Source organism: Mugil cephalus, chromosome 15, assembly GCF_022458985.1.
Source record: "Mugil cephalus isolate CIBA_MC_2020 chromosome 15, CIBA_Mcephalus_1.1, whole genome shotgun sequence".
Classification (NCBI taxonomy): domain Eukaryota; kingdom Metazoa; phylum Chordata; class Actinopteri; order Mugiliformes; family Mugilidae; genus Mugil; species Mugil cephalus.
The window spans coordinates 18,037,581-18,057,136 of NC_061784.1; the positions used below are offsets into that span (position 1 = coordinate 18,037,581).

Sequence of the window (19,556 nt, forward strand, 5' to 3'; positions counted from 1 at the left end):
CTACCATTCTTCTAAGCCTTTAGATAACTAGCTAGCAAAAGGCTAGCATAGGCATAGTTACCTTCAAACGTCATTCATTTGTAAAGCAGCGTTTTTGAGATCAAGGTAGCTACATGATGGTATGACTTTATTTTTCCTGATTAAACTGTTACTGCCACTTCTCTATGGGTGAATATTGGTTAGATGTATCAAACATGGCGCCCATGACACACGTGACCAGCTCAGAACCAATCAGCATAGCGGGATAACTCAGACTGTCCATTCACTAGTTGGCCAGACTCTCTAATATACGGCTCTGGATTAATTATCTACCTTCTGCCATCTAGTGGAAGAGTATTTAATTGTCTGCCTCTTAGGATGCCGCTACTGGCATAGACGAACCAAGACTAATTTGCAGTAAATAAATAATAATTTTTGAAATTGGACAATTTCCCGTGGCTCACCTGATGACTAGACAGGTGCAAAGGCCACAGGCTAACTCTGAAAGGCCGAAAACAATCCTGCAGACTGTTGCAGATGTGTTTACAAATGAAGTAATTGATGATATTAAATATCTCAGATGTTTTTTTTCAACACAATTCCTGTCAGTGAGTTTTGAAACTCATTTTTCATTATATCTGATTGTTGAGTAATATGATTTCACTAAACTTCATCTGGGTGGACAGGTCAAAGCAAAAACAAACACATGATGCAGTGTAAGTTAGTGAAGAATTTATTCATTTATAGACTCCTTGTTCCTGAATGAAGGCATTCCTTTGGTCTGTCTCGGAGTGATTTTTCCACGGTACATTACATTCGCTGTGCTGTCCATAAATACTGTACAAAAATAACTTTATAATAACATATAGAAGCATCTTCTCTCTCTCTCTCTCTATCTCCATCTCTTCCCTGGCAGATTTCATTAAGAGGAAAGCTTTATTACATCACATTAACATCATAAATACAATAAATTACATCTTGCAGTCGGTGTGTGGGGATTTTTTTTTTAAGTCCTCTTACATTAATGTCCATAAGGTTAATAATCCATATTTAAAGAATGATGGAATGGCGAAAAATTCAGGTCCAGGTGTAGCTGCAAAACATCTCTTATCGGAGTGAAAACAAACTTTCTGATTCACAGCTCTGCCTGGAGCTAAATTTAAACCACTCTTCCAACAATGGAAGTCATTTATCTCCAGCGTCGTTTCAGTTACGCCCAACTTGTTGCCTCCACCTTTTTATCTCTTCAAGATAAAAAAGCTTTTTTTATTTATTCCTTCATCAGCAACCCGTGAGCTCCATTTTCACAGTTTGTAATGGCAGGACCCTCTCCACTAGGCGGAGCTCTCTCCCAGCAGGCAGTGTGTCGACTCCATTTTCAAGGCTCAGTTTGGCCTCTTCGTGGGTCTAAAGCCGACACGTCTGGTACTTGTTGTGTGAGGGGGTGGCCAGCTCGTAGAAGAGCACGTAGGCGTTGCTGCTGCGGACCTGGCTGGAGGACATTGGGCTCACCCTGCACAGAAAACACACAGGACACAGTGTGAGGAACATCGTCGAACACGAACAACTGCATGACCTGTATTCTTTTCTTCTAGTTCAATAGGAGCCCCATCACAGGCACGGCACCAGGCACGTACACACACGGCACACCCACCAATCTGCACATTTAATTTGAAATTGCCAACGGGCTGACACGCCTTTATGCAGTTGGATTGAGCTAACTTTTATATCGCCTGAATGAGGTCATTTGACAGCAGGTACATGCAGTGTAATTAGGCTGCGCAGCCCTCTGCCAATCTGATAAGATGATACGTGAGGTAATACGATGATGTGCGAGACAATATACCTGGAGTCATTGTAGCTGTACCACTCTCCCAGCGCTGGGTTCCTGCAGTAGGCTGTGTAATGGCCTCCCAAAGTGTTTCCAGTGTGGTTTGAGACTGCATACAGGTTATACACAGGGCGCTCTGTAGGGGGGAGAAAATATGGCGGTCAGTCTACACACTCATCGAAGTTCCCTCTCATTGCATCGCATCATTAATCTCCCTCTGCTTCTCCCGTCGCCTTATTCAGTGGATACTCACCGCTGCTCTCGGAGGCAAATTCCCGCAGGTCCAGCTCTTTGAGAGGGAAGTTGACGTACGTGGACAGCTTGCTGGCTCGGATGTTGGAGTCTGAGAAGCGTTTCAGGTCTGAGGGAAGGCAGAGTCAAGGAACGGCAACAAGCTCAAAGAAACATAGCGTGTAATCTACTGCTGCACCTCCACTAGCCTTGCTATGGCTGTGAATGTGCCTGACTTTTGAATAAAGGGCCTCATTGAAAAGGCCTAAGACGACCACTTTTCTGCTTTACAGCCTAAATACTATAGTCTGCAATTCTAAGTCCATATTTTGTCTCCATTTGGCTCTGTTTTTGGTCTCCACCCTCTCCCATGAACACTCCCAACAATCTACCTTGCAACTTAGTGGCTAACTTTGTTGTTTGGTGCTGTACAGGTCGTGTTCGCTGGGTTTATTTGTGTCATTTTAGCTGGAAACAACTATATTTTGTAATCCCCAAAAGCAAAGCAATGAGCAGACTTGAGGGAAGCTGCAGGGTTGGGTTATAATTTCTTGCAAATTTGTCAATTGTTTTTTGTTTGTAACTTCGAGTCAATCCAAAGAAAAGCATAAAACAAAAAGTGCGAAGATGTGAGGAAAGGATACGAAGAACGAGGATCTGAGGGAACTTCTGGATGCTGAACCTTTTGGTGCATTTCCTTCTGTCTTTGCATCTGGTGCACGTCTGAGAAAAGAGACAAGCGACAAGTAGGTGGTGAGATGCTGCTGCTGCTGCAAATCATACGTCATGAAATGCGTTATTCGTGTGAGGCTTCTTACCGGTCTCTCTTCTCCATCCAGCACGTCTTCTTTCGTGAAGAGTCGGAAGCAGTCTTTGAGTGTCACTTCGCCCGAGTTCTTCTGTGGAGGCACAGAGCATGGCAAGTTAGGAAACGAAAAAACACCAAGAGAAGCCATTTTGTTTTGTTGTGCTAGGTGTGTGCTCTGACCTGCGCGATGGGTATCGAAAGGTCCCAAAACGGATCGAAGGCGGTGGAGCGGAAGCCGCAGACGGTGCAGGTCAGGGAGCTTTTCAGCTGTCCGACAAAGAGATCTAAAAGGGGGACGGAGGATGACGTTAGACACACGAGAAGATGTAGGATGTGCTCTGAGGTTGCCACGCAGCGGGAGGCGAGAAATCACTTACCCACTACTTTGCTGTCTTCTCTCTCCAAGTACATGTTCCACATCCTCCTGCCTTTTTCCTCCTCCCTGTGAATGAAGTCAAAGCTGTTGTCAAAGTTCGTCCTGACCGACAACTATTTTAGAAGATGAAGCCTAAAAGTTCTATAGATAGAGAAATCTGTTGTCTTCAACGGGGGGCTACAATTTCTTTGGTTGATTTGCCATTTTATATATATATATATATATTTATTTTTTTTAATTTTCACCCACATATAAATTTATTTAAACACACATTAACAATGAATCCAACATCCAACTGCCAAACTAACTAAAACTAAGACTACAAAAGCCTGTTGGCAAACTATTACATTGTAATTATAAATAATTACATGGTTTATTTCCACCCTTTTTGCTCATCGCAGCCCAACCAGGCGTGCAGCAGGGCTTGAAGTGTCACTGACTCTGCAGGTTTATAAGTGACTTATTGGGGACAGAGGTGAGAGGCCGAGGCCCGTGTTCCAACTTACGGGAGGTGGTCAAAGTCCTCGATGGACACCTTAGGGCGGACTGTAACCCGGTTGACGTCGTTGTGGAGGCCGTCCAACAGGCAGCGCAGGAACTCCTGGGCGTCCTGCTGACTGCATTGGCGAAACAGACGTATTATAATCAAGTTCCCAATTCATCTCAAAAGAAGAGGCTTACAGCCGTGAGAAGGGAAGACTTACTTGCACCCGACGAATTTCGGAGCGTATCTCTGGATCTGGCTCCTGAAATCAGCGGGGCTGATGGGCTCGTTGTTCACAGAGGTCCACAGACTCTGGGTCAGCTTCGCAAACTCTGAGGAAGTTGGCAGAGACGGACAAAATGGTTAGGACACTGTTCCTCGTTCCTCGTACGTCTCAGTCGTATATCTCGGACTTTCGCCCTAACCTAAATTTAACGCCCTTCCCACTATTAACCCCAAGGCACGGGAACAGAACGACCTCAGGTGCCAAGTGGGGGTTCTACTGTTTCACTCGCAGTGGGTCACATGACGACACCTGAGTCAGATCTGCGCACTGATGAAAAAAAAAAAGCTATTGAGAGTCTATAAAAGATTACTGTCTGAAACTGGGTCCATAAACTTAAATAAAAACTGGTGTTTTAACGACACTGTGACCTGGGCGATAAAAACTTTAAAGGTGCGCAAAAATTAACTTGTGACCTATATCCTGGTCCATAAAATGCGTCAGTGCTGACAAAGCACCACGCACGTCTGTAAACGTTGGTCGCTAAGGGTTTCAACAGCTGTTCAGGGGCTCGTCGTACCTTCCATGAGAGCGGCGTTAGTCCTGCAGTTGTTGTTGAGGTCCAAGCGGTGGACGTTCCTCAGGCAGTAATCTCTCAGCTCTGGAGTGTTGCTCAGACATTGCAGGATGGAGTTCATGAAACACTGGAAATCAACAAGAAAAAAAAGAGATTAATTTAAATCATTTGGAGTCATGAAACAAGGCTCTTTGTCATGATGAAAGCGGTGTTGAGACTCACAGTGTTGCCCAGGTTCTTCAGACCCACTAGGCCCAGAGGACTCTTGTTCTGTGAGACAAAAAAGATAAGAAGATGGTTAATATAAATATAAAAGTCACACATTGAAGAGACAAACAGCAAGTTCAATAATAATAGCAACTTCAGATATTAACGTTCTTTCCCTGCTGTGCACCACCGTGACCAGACCACCGTACAACAGCCACCCTGTTACATTCCTCAAGTGGGAATAAACCTCAGTGGAGAGAATGCCGGTCATTCACTGCATTCCCATATGAGGGTCACGCTGTTGGCAGGGACGCGTTGAGATTCTGAGCTACTGCTAGAACACCGCCGTGACATCACGCAAACATGTGATTCAAGCCCGGGAGAAAAGCCCGACTGAGAGTTTTGAAAGAACGCACCTCGGTGCTAAAGTTGTGTGTGTGAAGTTTCACATCACTGCTGCTGCTATTGCTGCTACTGCTGCTACTGCCCGAGTCACAGATCAGCTGGTTTAGTTTTTTTGGGCATTATCTGTAGCGTTAATCATCGATGCACGGGGTCAAAAAAGCTGCTGATCGTCAGCTGATAGCGTGCACCATTCTTAATAAAGACTGCTGATGTATGTGGAGCCAAAACTTTCCATTCCAAGAATCCGCAGTTTTCTTCACGGCCTTACCCACGTGAAAAAAAGGCTCTGAAAGAATTTTCTAACCCACGAAGGGACACACAACTGCTGCAACTGATTGATAGCCACTCGATATATATACGTATATAATGACCGTGTAAACTCTTGATCCGTTCTTTGTTCATATGTTTGCCCACATTGGGTAAACATCAGGCAGCAGTCAGCGAAGGCATCAGCTAGTCACAAGGAAATGTTTGCTCCTTCTCAAGAACAGAAATGGAGACTAGGGTTCATTTTAGCCAACTTGAAGGAAAAGCACCAGGTTTGGAGTTGAATTTCGCATTTTTGCACTGGTGCACTGGTCTTGGGTTGAGTTTGGGCTGCATCGGGTAACACGCGCAAGCTGGATTTAAGTTTCTAGCAAGGAAACAATCAGCAATTAAGATGAATAAAATCTACTAAATAGCACTAGGCTGAGTTTAATATAGAACACATATAGTAGGTAGGGGGTCCCTACTTAATCTCTCCATCACTTTAGGGATCCTTGGCCTGAAAAAGACATCTATACTAAAGTAATCTTTCCACGAAATCCAGTTGGTGAATGATTTTTTTTTTTTTTGTTCTGCGATGACACGTCTTGTCATTAACAGGCTTGTGACCTGTAGCTCGTCCTGAATGAGGGAACATAGTAACAGGGTAACATGATGACTCAGTGTACCGTCATGCATCGACACCTCTGCTGACGGCAGAGGAGCTCCCACGTGGGAGTGGCAGTGTCAGGGCAGCAACGCACTGACGTGAGCATTAATGAAGGCACACCAAAGTGTAAACCGAGCTGCTCCTTCAAATCATTGTCTTCGTTAACACGAGTGCTTAACTGCATTGTGTACGAGTCTTGGCTGCGTGTTGGGGTTGTGACTACATGCATGCAAAAATTAATCACTCCTTTGTCCCGTGGCAGATTTGTTATCTCAGTGCACGGATTTATCTGCGTTGTTGGAGATAAGGGGTGCAATTGAGAGTCCAGAACCAAGCAGAAAGAGAGTGTCCGATAACAAGTTGATAGCACTAACATAAAGCAATTTAAAGTACACGAGAAGGGGGAATTTTAGTTCAGTCAGAATGGAAATGAAAGCTATCAACAGCCCTCTTGGCCCGAAATCGTCTGTATTTTCATTGTGTTCCTCTTCTTCACTGCGGTGCTTGAAGGTGACCATATGGCGTGTGAGTCCCAATCTGCTGCAACGCTCGGGTGGCGCTCAGCGGGCAGCGCTTGATTTAAAAGACCCGTCCAAAAGCCGAGGAAGCGTTCAGGTAATCTCTGCGCTGTGAACGGGAATGCTCTCCGGCGAGGTGGCACGGCTTCAAACGGGGAGAGAGCGAGAGAACGCAATGTCCCGGAGCAGCTGCCCGTGCATGCCCAGTCAGGACCATGTGACGGCGGAAGGACCGCTCCTCTGCACGGACGGTGCCACCCATGCCACTCCCTTGGAAACCGTATAAACATAAATCTTTTGTCACAAGACAGCGGAGCTGGGAAAATGTTCCAACTGGTCCAGCAGAAACATTGTCAGCGTCCAGAAAAACCGTGCCAGAAGAATTAATATGAAACACCTACTTGATTGAGAAAACAGGTGGCTTTTATACGGTTTTAAAAAGGCGCAGCAATTGCCTTTTCCCACCTGACTGACCACACTAATTGATGCGTCTGGAACAACTTCTACTTATCTTAATGCTAAAGGCATGCTAACATGCTAATCCCTGCACACAGAATGTGAGGCAGGTGAAAATGTCACCGGTGCCCATGCTTTTAAACGCTTTAACCAAAGTGTTAGTGAGTGGAAATTCAACAGAGCTGCAGGATTAAGCTGATTAATAGATTAGTTGTAGATTTGTTGCTACTGCATTGCTATTTAATTTATTTATTTATTGCTTAAATATGATGATTTGCAGAAAAACAATAAATGTTTTACAGATAAACTTATAATGAAAGTGATCATTAAGGCTGCGACCATTGTGATTTTGACCTGATGATGGCGCTAGATGAAACTCGGAGTCACAGGGATTAAAGCTCCAGGCATCATGAACATCTCTCCCAAATTTCATGCTAATCCATTATGTAATACTGGAGATATTTCAGTCAGTTTAAATGTCAGAGACATTTTGAGGAGAGGTGAAAATAAAATACAGGGCCGTGACTGCAGGCCGTGAAATGAGGAAAGAGGCTTTCGTGGTGAAATTACACATTCAAACTATATGGAAACTCACAGAGGCCGTCGCGGAGACATGAATCTGACCTTTAGATGCAGGCGCAAGATGGAAACTTTGAGAAACATCAGGAGTCAGGAACGCGTTTGACGTGTTTTCGTGGTCGTCCATAGAGTAAAGCTGGAGATTTTTCATTCAGGACTAAACTTGTGCGTCAGACTACACTGACGTAGCTCATTAGCATTCACTGTGGTATCAACAGGGGCCGAGGCCTGTGACCTTAGCCTGACACTTCAAACCCACACAGACGCAAACATGTGCAGCCTGCGGGCAGATTAACAAAATGTCCTGTCCACACGATAAGGTGACAGTCTGGACACATTCCTTATCAGCAGCTCCCCTTCCTATTACGCAACCGACGCCACACTCAAATTGCTGCTCTGATGCAGGCATCTACTGTTCTTAACTCCTACTGTTCCTTTTTTTGTATGTGTGTGTGTGTTTGGGGCTGATAACGGCATGAAGGTCAGGATTACACCTCCGCAACGTCCTATTCGGCTTTCCACGAAGCTTGAAAGATCTATTTTTCCATGACATTCTGCACCATTCACGAAATCAGCCAGTTTTCGTGACCTTAAAGTGACAGCACAGTATTTTGGGACTGTTGGGGATCCTCTGAGTTTCCATCTAGCGCCACCATCAGGTCAAATTTTTCAATTTATATCAAAAAAAAAAGAAAAAAAGAATAACCTCCACAATTTCCCAAAGTCCAAGCTGATGTGGTCATATTGTCTCTTTGGCTCAATCGACAGCAATATTTCCAAAATATTCACTTTCCTACCACTAGTAAAAGCAAGAAATTCTCAAACTTTGGCAGTTTTGCTTGAAAAAAAAACTATGATTTGATATCAATACAGTTACAACAAATATACCAATAACAAATGAATCAACAGTTAAAGTCTGCATCATGCACAACTGTTTTTATAGTAAATATATAAAGTTTTTATTGCCTTGACATTTTTACTAGACACACAGGTTTAGTCCTGATTCCAGCATCACTAAAGGACTAAAATTTGGGTAAGACATTGATGATGCCCAGAGGATGAATCCCTAACTGATCCTAATCCTTTGTGTCGTTATCTGGCACCATGGTCAGGTTAAAAATTCAGACTATGGCTGCAGCAGTAATGATCACTTTCATTATGAGTTAGTCTGCTGTTAATGGTTTCCTACAAACATGGACTTCACCATTTCCCTAAATCCAAGATTAATTATTTGGCTCAATAACATTTATACATCTTATTTATAGATCCATAGCAATAAGTTCACTATTGCCAAGAAAAGCTGCAAATCCTTGTATTTAGGGATTTTGGCTTCACTCAAATGACTAACTGAATATACATGTAGTAGAAACCTACAAGTAATCAATGAAAGAACTGTAAAAGTCTGAAACGTTCACAAATATGACCAGTTTTCATGACCTTAAAGTGCCTGCACTGTGTTTTTTCATGGTTATTTAGTTTTTTCCCCCCATAATATCTCCACAGTGTTTTCACCTGACATGGGTTAATGTTGATCGTAAATTATTCCATCCTTAACAAAAACGCAGTAACTTAACTGTTGCAACCCCCAATGTCGGGGCTGAGGCCCCTCAAAATAAATCTGCAGTGACACCCCTGGTAAAACACAGTTCAACATACGAGCATTTAAAAACTCCGCAAATAAATAAATAAATAAATAAATAATGACTCTGTGATGTTACAGGATATGGGAATGCTTTAAGAGACGGGTGCAGAGGTGCAGTGAGTTCTGGACTCACCTTGGCCTGGTTGATGATCAGACCCATGAACGAGGACATCAGCATGGACCGGGACAGGGACTTGTTCTTGCGGCGCAGGTCCTGCTGGTCCAAGGGGAAGGCGGCCGGCTGCTCCAGCGCTGTCAATGTGTAGGAGTGTCGCAGAGACGGCATGTTGACGCTGTTGAATGTTGCTATCCGACACGGGGAGACTTTATTGCCACCCAATGCAAATCCCGTCTCTTTATGTCAAAAACGAAGGAATAAATGGCCGATGAGTTCAGTGTCGTTCACCTGCAGCCTCTCGGTGTCTTGTTGCGCACCTGTGTACAGCGCGACGCTCCCGTGTTGAAGTGTAACAGAGGAGGTATGTGTCGGAGTTTTTACTGCGTGCAGTGAACGCCCCCTCCCACTCCAGAAAAGACGGGTGCTGCTTTTAAGTGCCGTAGGAAACTGCATAGCTGTGCGTTTGCTGCATTGGTTGGGGCAAAAAAAGCTCCAGGAAAGCACTTAAACGCCCCATTGAAGCGTCAATATAGTTGTATTATTATGCAAAATACTTAAAGTGACAAAAGCAAAGGCTCTGCAGTTTATAGTTGACACATCAGCATGTGTTTTCTGCCACCATATTGCAGCATATATTATATTTATATTTTGATATTTGAAATAGTACAAAGTGTCAGACTTTTGGCAGCTTCTGGATTTTTAAATAAATATATATTACTGTCCTGCTGGTTTCTAAATATGTAACAGTAAGTATCGATTAATGACTATTTATCCTATTGTGCATTTTCATTCAAGTTAAATCTGACTTCTGGACACCCAAGTTTATATAATGGTTATATAACTATAACTTTATGTCTGTGAATGTTCTCAGGCATCCAGGTCATGGTCAAAAGGCATTTAAAAAAAAAAAAAAAGAAAACTCGACTCGTAAAGCTCCTTGAACACGTTTCTCCACTCATCTGAGTACATTGTTCAGTTCTAAGGAACAAGTGGGAAGTGGAGGTTAAAATAGGAAACTATGTAGGTAAAACCCAACAGAAACATGCTTGACTTGTTTCTGCACAACCCAGAAACCGAGAGTAAATTTAATTTGCGCAGTTTCCTGGAGGTAACATATTCATCCCAATGATGGCGTCCACTTTGACCCATCGCTGCAATATTTGATGATTAATTCCACTATTCAGAAGCAATCAGAATGCAACCTTTGCTAAAGATGCAAAAAAAATCTAATGTTCTAAGTCTTTCTAAGTCTTTTCTTTGATGTAACTATTAGATGTCTTATCTTTTCGGTAGAAAAAAAGACCATCACGTTTCCCCTAAAACAGCCCATCTGTCGGTCCTCCACAGAAACAGGATGTAAGCTTCATTTTACCGTCACAGCATCATTTAACATTTAACCTGAGGTGATTAATGGAAAGTTAATCCTCTTGATCTTTGTTTTTTTTTTTTTTTCTGTATGACATATAAATGTATTTTTTGGTCCTGGGCCAAATCACTGGTTTGATCACATGATATACGGTAGGATGCTTCAGTAAGTCACTTCCGCCTACTGTGAGGGCCGTTCTGTACTATACATCCTGGTGTAATGACTTAATGTTTGTTTTATAAATAGGTGCAACTGTTTTGGGGCAAAACTCTTCTCGGTACGCCGTCAATGGATAGCGGTTTACTGGAGTACTCGGCTTCCGTTTCGAGGAACTTGACGCAGGTCCCAGACTGTACGCTGACCTCAATAAACGGTTCTGTTTTAAGTTGATACAGAAGCTACGGCGCCAACGCTAGAGCCCTGCACAGAGCCCAGCGCTGTAGCCTGACGTGCACCTCCCCAGAAATGGAGCTCTGCACTGCTTCACGCCGAGGAAAAAGGGAACTGAGGAGGTTTGGAGATTTGTATAACTCGTCTTCGAGTTACTCCTTCAGTTGCTGAAAGTGAAGCACGAAGTAGAAACAAAAATGAACCCATACGTAGGCTACGGCGTCGTGGTCCCGCAGTGCTCTAAATGAGCCTTAGGGTTATGTCATGGCAACCAACCATAGAAACAAACCTTGTAGTTGCTGAGATAAATCAGTTTATTTGAGGTATGTCATTTTGAGATTGTGGCTTAAGAGTCAGTTTGATGCTATTCTGACTTGAAATTCACACAGAAATCTTTTCCTGCTCTGAATCTATTGTTAATAGTTATGATCCAGATTCAGATCAATGCAACAAAATTCGATTTGTTTTATTGCGAATTCCATATTTAAGCACTTTCATTTGAGTAAAAATCGAACTGTATGAGCTGTGTATATTATATTTACATTATTTAGCAACTTCCTAGATAGATAACTCAATGCATTGTGCAGCTTTGTGTTCCTGCTGCTTTATCAGCGCTGATAAAGCAGCAGGAACTGCATGGGAAGCATTTGACCTGACCAAGAGATATGACGTGCTTTGAGGGTATTTAAGAACATTTTCTAGAAACACCTTTCTAGCAGGGGACGAAACCTTCTGTTTTTGGTTCACAACTCCTCGCTAAAGATGCCTCCAAGTACAGTTTGCTTTTTTTTTGAGCTGATAAACAGAGGAAATCACCCGTGGTTGAAGGATTTTGGATGGTGGATAGAAAATGTCATTTGTCGACAGAAACTAAAAGCCTTCATCAGATTTAGTCCCAAAAAAATGTGCCCGTTGCAGAAAGAGCCGCTAACCTTGACGTTAATCTTGCAGCTCTGATTTGACACAGAAACGGGGTCTGAGCCTGATAAGAGGGTTGATTATCTACCTCGTAAACCTTTACAGGTCCTTCAAACTCGCACATTGGCTGTCGCCTGCGGCTGTAACTTAAGAGAACATTAAGACTGAAGAGCAAAGTCTAGAGGACTGTCACGTAATGCCACTAGATGATCAATCTGGACTTGCACCTACACTACATGTGCAGAAATATTTGGACAGTGCAACAATCTTCATGATCTGGAGTCTGCATGCCACCATATTAGACTTGAAATGAAACAACTAGGATGCAGTTAAAGAGCAGACTTTCAAGTTTAATGCAAGCGGTTAAATTAGCAGCTCAAAAGTAATTGGACAAACTAACATTATCATGAATAAAATGTTCTTTTTCTTTAAGCATGAATGAATGAATGCTTTATTTCAAACATGTAACACGTACATGCTTGGACATTGCTTCAGTTCCATAATTTAGTTTAGAAGTCTGGAACCACCACCAAATTCTCTGGGCTGCTTTTGCAGGGTCTTTACTGCATCTGTCTTCAGTTGTTGCTTGTTTGTGGGTCCTTAAGTTTTGTCTTAAGCAAATGTAAAATGCACGCTTGATCTGCATCAGGCCTGGTGACTGACTCAGACATTGAAGAATACTCCATTTCTTGCCGATTTGTCATCTGCCTTTGATCAACCACACGTTTTAATCAACGTGGAACATATGAGCACTTAAGTATAAAATACGTCACTGAGCAAACGTTTCATGAAATACTCATATCCGAGCAAGTCCAGCAGGAACATCTACAAACGTCAACAAAGCGTACACCTACCGCCCACAGACGCAGCAGAAGAATGTGACCTGCGCCCTTTAGGTACGGCAGATTCACGCAGAAGCTTCAACTAGGCAGTACTTTTGTTTTCTTTTTATTAAGCTCCAATTGCAGGTTTATTAGACCAGAATAAACTTTTTAATAGCAGCTAGTCTCGCCTGAGGTGGAGTGATTTATCTGTAAGAGGTGTCACAGTTTTGGTTTAAACACAGACTCCACCTAGCAGAACAGACAAAATATAGACAATGAGCTGGCAAAGTTGCTTCTAGTTCCACATTTCAACTATCCAAGAAAACTTGAAAAGCTTAAAGATGAGGTAGGACATTGGTCAACACGCCAGCCCGTCCTCACCAATAAGAAACAACCCTGAGTTTTTTTGGTTCAGAAACAACCCTGAGTTTTTTTGGTTCAGACACTGCTAGCTATTTGACTTATGTCACCATCCAGACTTTGGCCCCAGAAACTGGGTCTTTTTACTACCTCATGTCCCCGCATGCTTGTTTATGGCCGTAGATGGCATGTTGTTAGTCACCGGCAATCGAGCTATTCTGCTTTTTATGTTTGATGATGTGTTGTTGACGTGACAATGTTTGAGCATCATCGCAGAAAACAAGCAAAAGTGCAGCTGGCGATTCAAACGGAGGTTCCAAACCAACCAGCCGGTCATTGGGTTTCCTGGTTTATACAGTATTTCCCTCATGAAGGGAACGTGAATTGTGAAAAAAAGAGGACCCTTCAGCAAATGTGATGTTTGAGGCCCTAGTAGAACAAAATTCTGGACGTTTGAAATAGTTTCAAAGATTGAGTTTGACACATTTTTAAGTCTCAAAAAGAGGACGTGTCCGGGAAAAAGAGCGTGTCTACTTCATGTTGGTGCAAAAAGGAGAAGCCAAGGGAACACAAACCAAAGCTTCGATATAAATTTAGCTTAGAAACTAAAATGTTATCTAATGACTGCGCTAGGAATCTATCATTTATCTATCATACCAACCATAAATGTCAGTCTCATGATAGGAGAAGTATGTGCAGTGAAAACAAAATGTATTGCAGATTTGATATTCTACCTGGATGCTCCACCAAAAACGTCTCTCAGGAGTTTAAAGGTGTGCACCTGCTCATATGAGCAGCACAAAGCTGGGAAAATGAACCTGAGTTGTTTAGCAGTCTGGTTTGGTAGCTATCTGAGGCTAATGCTAACCCGAACTTTTCCAATGCTAATGCAGGCTAGGAGCTAATCGTTAGCAGTGGAATGCTAACATTCAGGACTTGCAGGAGTCCAATTACACTCATTTCAAAGAATTTCTTTCTCACTATTGATTAAGGTTAAAAACTTGCTTTCTGTTTCAAACTGTTGTTCTTATTTCAGTCTGGACACGAAGTATCAGAGTAAACTGTCATTAACCCTAATTAGGCGCTCGCGTACTGTACATTCAGATAAGACCCGCTGTTAATGATCACCCCTGGATACTCCCTTACGTAAGACATGCAGGCCATAAAAATGAATCATTTCACAGGCATGTGGGGCTTAGGTCGCCTCTGTTTTCATTTCGTTACATCTACTCTTGCATTCAGCTATTAATCAGAATGAAAACCAGCGATCCAGTGTCAGATAAAGGGTTTCTGTCTCAATAAAGTATTGAAAACACACCTTTTTTTTTTCTTTTTGCTACAACACCTCCACATTGTTGCTCCTCCACCCTGAGGCGAGGCCGACACACACATGTCAATGAGGGAATACCTGGAGCTTTAATCATGCTTGAGCAAACCCTGGGAATCCTTTTCTATAAACTCTGTGGTTACCTAAACTTTACACTGAGTCACTCGCTTCTTCAAAGAGCTGTGAGCAGCGAATACTGAAGTACCAAAATCATCGCTCCATGAGAAACATTTTAAAACCATTAGACTCACATCTGGCTAGCTGACCACAGAGGAAGGTCTGAGGAGAAAGGTTGCATTTAAATCAATAATCTACCATCTCCAGATGATAGATTATTGATTGGATGATACATTTTGCATCAAAAATATAAAGAAGCACAGAAATGTTACATGCATAAACATGGATGCACAAATAGCATTTTGACGCAAGTGAATAGCTTGGAAAAATTCTTGTGTGATTCCTTTGGGAAAAGAAAATGATTTAAGTGCTACAAATATTTAACATGCGTGTTAAGGCGTAATCCCCAACGCACTCAACAAACAGAGCGTGATTCAGGCGCAGTGCACGCCTCTATAGAGTTAAACACACCTACGAACTTATGTAACTATAGCTACACAACAGGTTCAACATGGGAGGGTAACGAGGCCATGTTTTCAGTAGCAACATGTCAACAGCAGGTGTTTTTGTGCGGCATTTATGTAATCGGCGGCCTGAATGTGGAAGATGTGACGAGGTGGAGCCTGGATCGACGTCCTCCGCTTCTCTGGAGCCGCATTTTAAACGGCTACGAGGTTTAACACGTCCTCTGTAAGAGGATGGGTTTTTTATTTATCTGTTGTGAGATGTCTATGTCTGACCTCTGAGTTGAGTCCAGTGAAAAGTCAGAAACTAGTATTAGTTATCCTTCAGATTCCTTTCTGTTCAAATTCATTAATTCATTCATTTCAGATATATCTTTTTTTTTCTTGTAAATCTTTTAGTAGCTGAAATTCTTGGTATCCATTAAACAAACTGGACGTTTTAAGTGAGTGCAAATATTTGCTCAACTCTGTGTGGAAGGTGGTGGGAAATAAAAACAAAGAAGATTTACAACCACTGTCCTCAGCCTGGTGTCCAGGTGAAAGTCTTTACGGGGGGTTGTAGTTGTGCATGAAGTTAATGTAACCGTTCCTTCTAGCCTCAGTCTTTTCTGCCCATTTAGTATTTTCAAATGGTGTCACATTTACCACATTAGACATGAAAGTATTCATTTGGATGTTGCATGAGATTAAATACCTTAACCTCTTATCATTCCGGCCGTTTTGCAAAAAAAAAAAAGGCAATTTAGGACATACCCAAAGTAAACTGAATGCTCTTTCTTCGTGAACATGCTTGTGCATGGTCTCTTCTTAAAGCCAAGACTCTGAAGGTTCCATCACATAAGTCAGAATGACTCTAAGTGGTATTGTTTTTGAGTTGGAACACTTAAAAAATGTGTTGGTTGAGTCCTTTTGTCAATGGAATCAGAAGAAAATACATATTGCATCATGCAGCGTTAACTCAAACACAACTCATGCACAGAGCTCTGATTGGTTCAAAACTCTGCTGCTGTCCCACATACGAGCCAGAGGAATGTCTAACTTACCCTCGTCCTGCAGAAGCTACTCTGATCAGGCATAACATTATGATCACCTGGTCTAAGTCACATGCACATGAATGAATTCCAGGTCCAAACGTTTCCCAGCAGAACATGGAATGATTTTTATTTACTTCTCCATAATGTTATGCCTGATTGGTGTATATTTGCCTTTTCTTATTAAATCTATTGGTATAAACTGTTTATTTTTATTATCTCCACTTTCAGGTGTCGGTTCTTAACAGTCAAAGTAAATTCAGTTGTTCTTTTGGGAGGATTCACGGCGTAACGCACAATTAGGCGACTTCTTTAATTTAGTGAAAAAAAGTATTGCATGGTTTATGTTTATTTATTTATTTTTTTTAGTCATTGTGCTCTTATTGTCTCCAGTCGTCTTATGGCATCAAGTGTGCTGACGAAGACCAGAAAGACGGACCATATTACACCAGTTTTAAGATCGCTGCATTGGCTCCCTGTGTGTTTCAGGATAAATTTTAAGGTTCTTTTATTGGTTTATAAATGTCTTAATGGTTTTGGTCCCTTGTATTTATCAGATCTACTTTTACGATATCGGCCCCTTGCAGCCCTGACGTCCTCTGGTACCAGCCTTTTAATGGTTCCTAGAGTCAAGACGAAGACGTTTAGTGAGACGTTTTTTCAGTTTTATACATCTAGAATCTCAGGGCTGCACGGAGTGTAGATATCTAAAGAGTGTGTGTCTGAGAAGACTGCTAACAATCCAAATTGTCTCAAAATGCTTCGCAGGCCGCCAATCAAAAAGAAAAAGAGACCCTGCACAAAATGCTTGGGGCTGCCATGGTACAAAAACAAATATAAAACAACACACTTATAGGAGCATATGACAGTGTATGATACTGTTTCTGTATCATTGTCTCTTGGATACTCTTGGGATATAGAGCAAGCATTCAAAACCATTAACTGCGGAAAAGCTTAGTGGCTATATTAAGTTGTTACTCATTGTTTGAACTGCAAAGCCACTTTCTTCCACCCACACTCTGATTGCAGTCAAATGTCACAGATAATTAATGTATGACGACAGCAAACTAAAATCCCTCAAAGGCGTTAAGGACTCATTGCGCGCTAATTTCGCAACTTTTCAGCCGACGAGTGCAGAAATCTCAAGGTGTGAACGGATGAGACACATTATTTACTGGCTGCTGTGTTGCTAGGAGACGGCTGCAAAGACTGAAGTTTACTTCCCGTTAGATACAGAAACACAGCGGCAGAGAATCCATGAACACTATATAGGTCGTGATCTGACTTAGGAATTTTTCAATATTTAAGAAGAAATCTTTAAGTCTTTAAGTTAAGTCACCTTTTATTTTTTTTATTTTTTACCATTTTAACCAATAAACAATGTAATCCTATTGAAGATATTGTAGATGCTTATATATAGGTCACATAGTACGATAATTACAATTAATATTATTTTAATTATATAATAAAACATAAACATTGTGTTATATGCATTGATTTTAAGTATTAGTAGCCTTGTTTTTTAATTTTGTAATGGTTTTATTTATTTAAAAAAAGGAACATTGTACATTAATCAATTACATAATAAATGTGCAAGTGTTAGCCAGCTGGCTGTTTTCCAACTGTAGTCCTTTTGCTATGAAGTTTTAAGAACCATTGTCATATCTGTGATAAAAAAACATAGTTATTCATCACTAAAAACTAAGCATTAGCCATTAGGCTTTATCAAAGATAAAATAAATTATAAAACAATCAGCAAACCAACAAAATGAATAAAACAACCAGAACAATAGATGAAATCGAAACAAAGTGTAGGCTATAGCAGATACAGCTAATGGTGTTCAAATATTTGGTTCTTCATACCAGTACTTCAGGGGGAGATTAAAGGTATTGTTAGAAGTGCAGTTTCTTACGTCAATCGGTATTGTTTTGTTTAGAAGCTAATGGCTGACCTCGTTCCTTTTCTGCAGAAATCTTTCTGCTTTATAAATTCAAAGAATGCTGCCTTTTATGATTTATGATGACCATTTATGATGGGTGCGATGTGAAAGTGATTTTGTCACTGGACAGCCCGTCAAACTGTGCCATTGTAGAAGCTCCAGGGCTGCGAGCAGCTCAAAAACAGAGCAAAGTTTTCATCTGCTCCCACAAGACACCGATCTCTGAAGGGCAGAGAATTTTTAATTAATTTATTTATTTTTTCAATGAAAAAAATTAAATGTGTTGTTACATGGCCGTTAATGGGTGAATTAGTCCTACCTCATGTTCAGGAATCTTGACGTGAACTGCACATGTGCGGCTGTGTTCATATGCAGCTTGAATAGCGATATGGCACTCTTTTTTTAATCAATCATGGCAGCACAATGGCAAGACCATGAGATCTGCAAGCTACTCTACATCCATGGATGCACCTCTGACACACTAAAGGAACACCAAACAAAGACTATTCAAATGGCTACTTGGGGTTGTGTTGTGTCCCTGGGGGTGCACAATCAGGGTTCCTGGAACTGTGTTGCTTCCTGGATTGCTAAAGAGCTGTGGCCTCGATTTTCATTGTTTAAATAGGGAACTGATTGCTTGTTGAGGACTGATGGTACTGACTGATTGCACCTGTACCATGGAATGGGTGTAGGTGGACCGACTGGAAAAATAATACTACAATAATGATTAGTCATGTTAAAATTGGTCTTTGTGTGAAAAGAATGTGAAATGTAAAACAACAATAAATGGGTGAACAAAGGATGAACTCTGCAACAGCTAAAAGTGCACAGGAAAAGGGATGTTAGAATGGATTGTTCCGTGTGGGCGGGGTTAATGCGGTATAAAAGCAATACCACCTTTCCTGTCTATCAAGTCCTGCTGCATGTGCAGTGAGGAGCCATGAAGGTGAAGTTTATGTACGTTTGATTAAAAAAGAAAAAAAAAGCCACGATTTAAATGTATTTTCTTTGCTTTTTGTTAGTGTACTTGCATGTATTATTATACTGTTAATTTGATGTTTTATGGTGCTCAATGGTTTTGTATTGATTGATTTGAAATATATCACTCTGCACCTTGCCCCTTTGTGTGCTTGTCATCATTTGTCAGCCTATGCAAAGACTCTGATTGCAGTGTTGGTTATATAATCCTCACCATATTTGTGACAGAGAGGGAGGGAAAAAAAACAGGCACACAGCTCTCACAGCAGGAGCAGGAGGTCAGACCCGGGACTGCTGGTAGTGTGAAAGCACACTAAAGGCAGGTCAACCCGGGTCTGAAAATATTGCGTCAACCCTGTGTTTTTGATGTGAAAGGGGTATTGCAGTGATGATGGAGTGGATGGATCCAACTTGTCATACAATAGGTAAAATGAGGAATGATCATTGCTTTCATTTTGCAACAGGTGTTGTGAAGCAGTTTCTAATTTATC

The 19,556-nt window shown here is 41.6% G+C and overlaps 1 protein-coding gene across 3 annotated transcripts; it reads right to left on the reverse strand.

Moving 5' to 3' along the window:
- Positions 1 to 696: 696 nt before the first annotated feature.
- On the reverse strand, positions 697 to 9,709 carry LOC125021370 (ubiquitin carboxyl-terminal hydrolase 2-like). Of its 3 annotated transcripts, none has more exons than XM_047607404.1 (12): positions 9,366 to 9,709; positions 4,732 to 4,779; positions 4,513 to 4,636; positions 3,930 to 4,041; positions 3,732 to 3,842; positions 3,227 to 3,291; positions 3,030 to 3,133; positions 2,860 to 2,940; positions 2,686 to 2,764; positions 2,064 to 2,171; positions 1,826 to 1,946; positions 697 to 1,492 (listed from the first exon to the last, which is right to left on the reverse strand). In XM_047607404.1, the coding sequence occupies exons 1-12, from the start codon at positions 9,516 to 9,518 to the stop codon at positions 1,387 to 1,389; spliced, it is 1,212 nt and encodes a 403-aa protein (XP_047463360.1). In that variant the 5' UTR covers positions 9,519 to 9,709; the 3' UTR covers positions 697 to 1,386. The 3 variants fall into 3 exon arrangements, with proteins under 3 accessions (XP_047463360.1, XP_047463361.1, XP_047463362.1); XM_047607405.1 differs by lacking the exon at positions 9,366 to 9,709 and adding an exon at positions 7,607 to 7,991; XM_047607406.1 differs by lacking the exon at positions 9,366 to 9,709 and adding an exon at positions 7,636 to 7,906.
- Between the last annotated feature and the right edge of the window lie 9,847 nt (positions 9,710 to 19,556).

What these genes read in the sequence shown, in the direction of transcription:
- LOC125021370 (XM_047607404.1), bottom strand. Translation starts at nt 9,518, where the DNA reads ATGCCGTCTCTGCGACACTCCTACACATTGACAGCGCTGGAGCAGCCG. An exon ending in TGATCATCAACCAGGCCAAG is followed by an intron (nt 4,780 to 9,365) that starts GTGAGTCCAGAA and finishes TTTGTCTCACAG; the next exon opens with AACAAGAGTCCTCTGGGCCT. An exon ending in TGGATGGAGAAGAGAGACCG is followed by an intron (nt 2,765 to 2,859) that starts GTAAGAAGCCTC and finishes CTCTTTTCTCAG; the next exon opens with ACGTGCACCAGATGCAAAGA.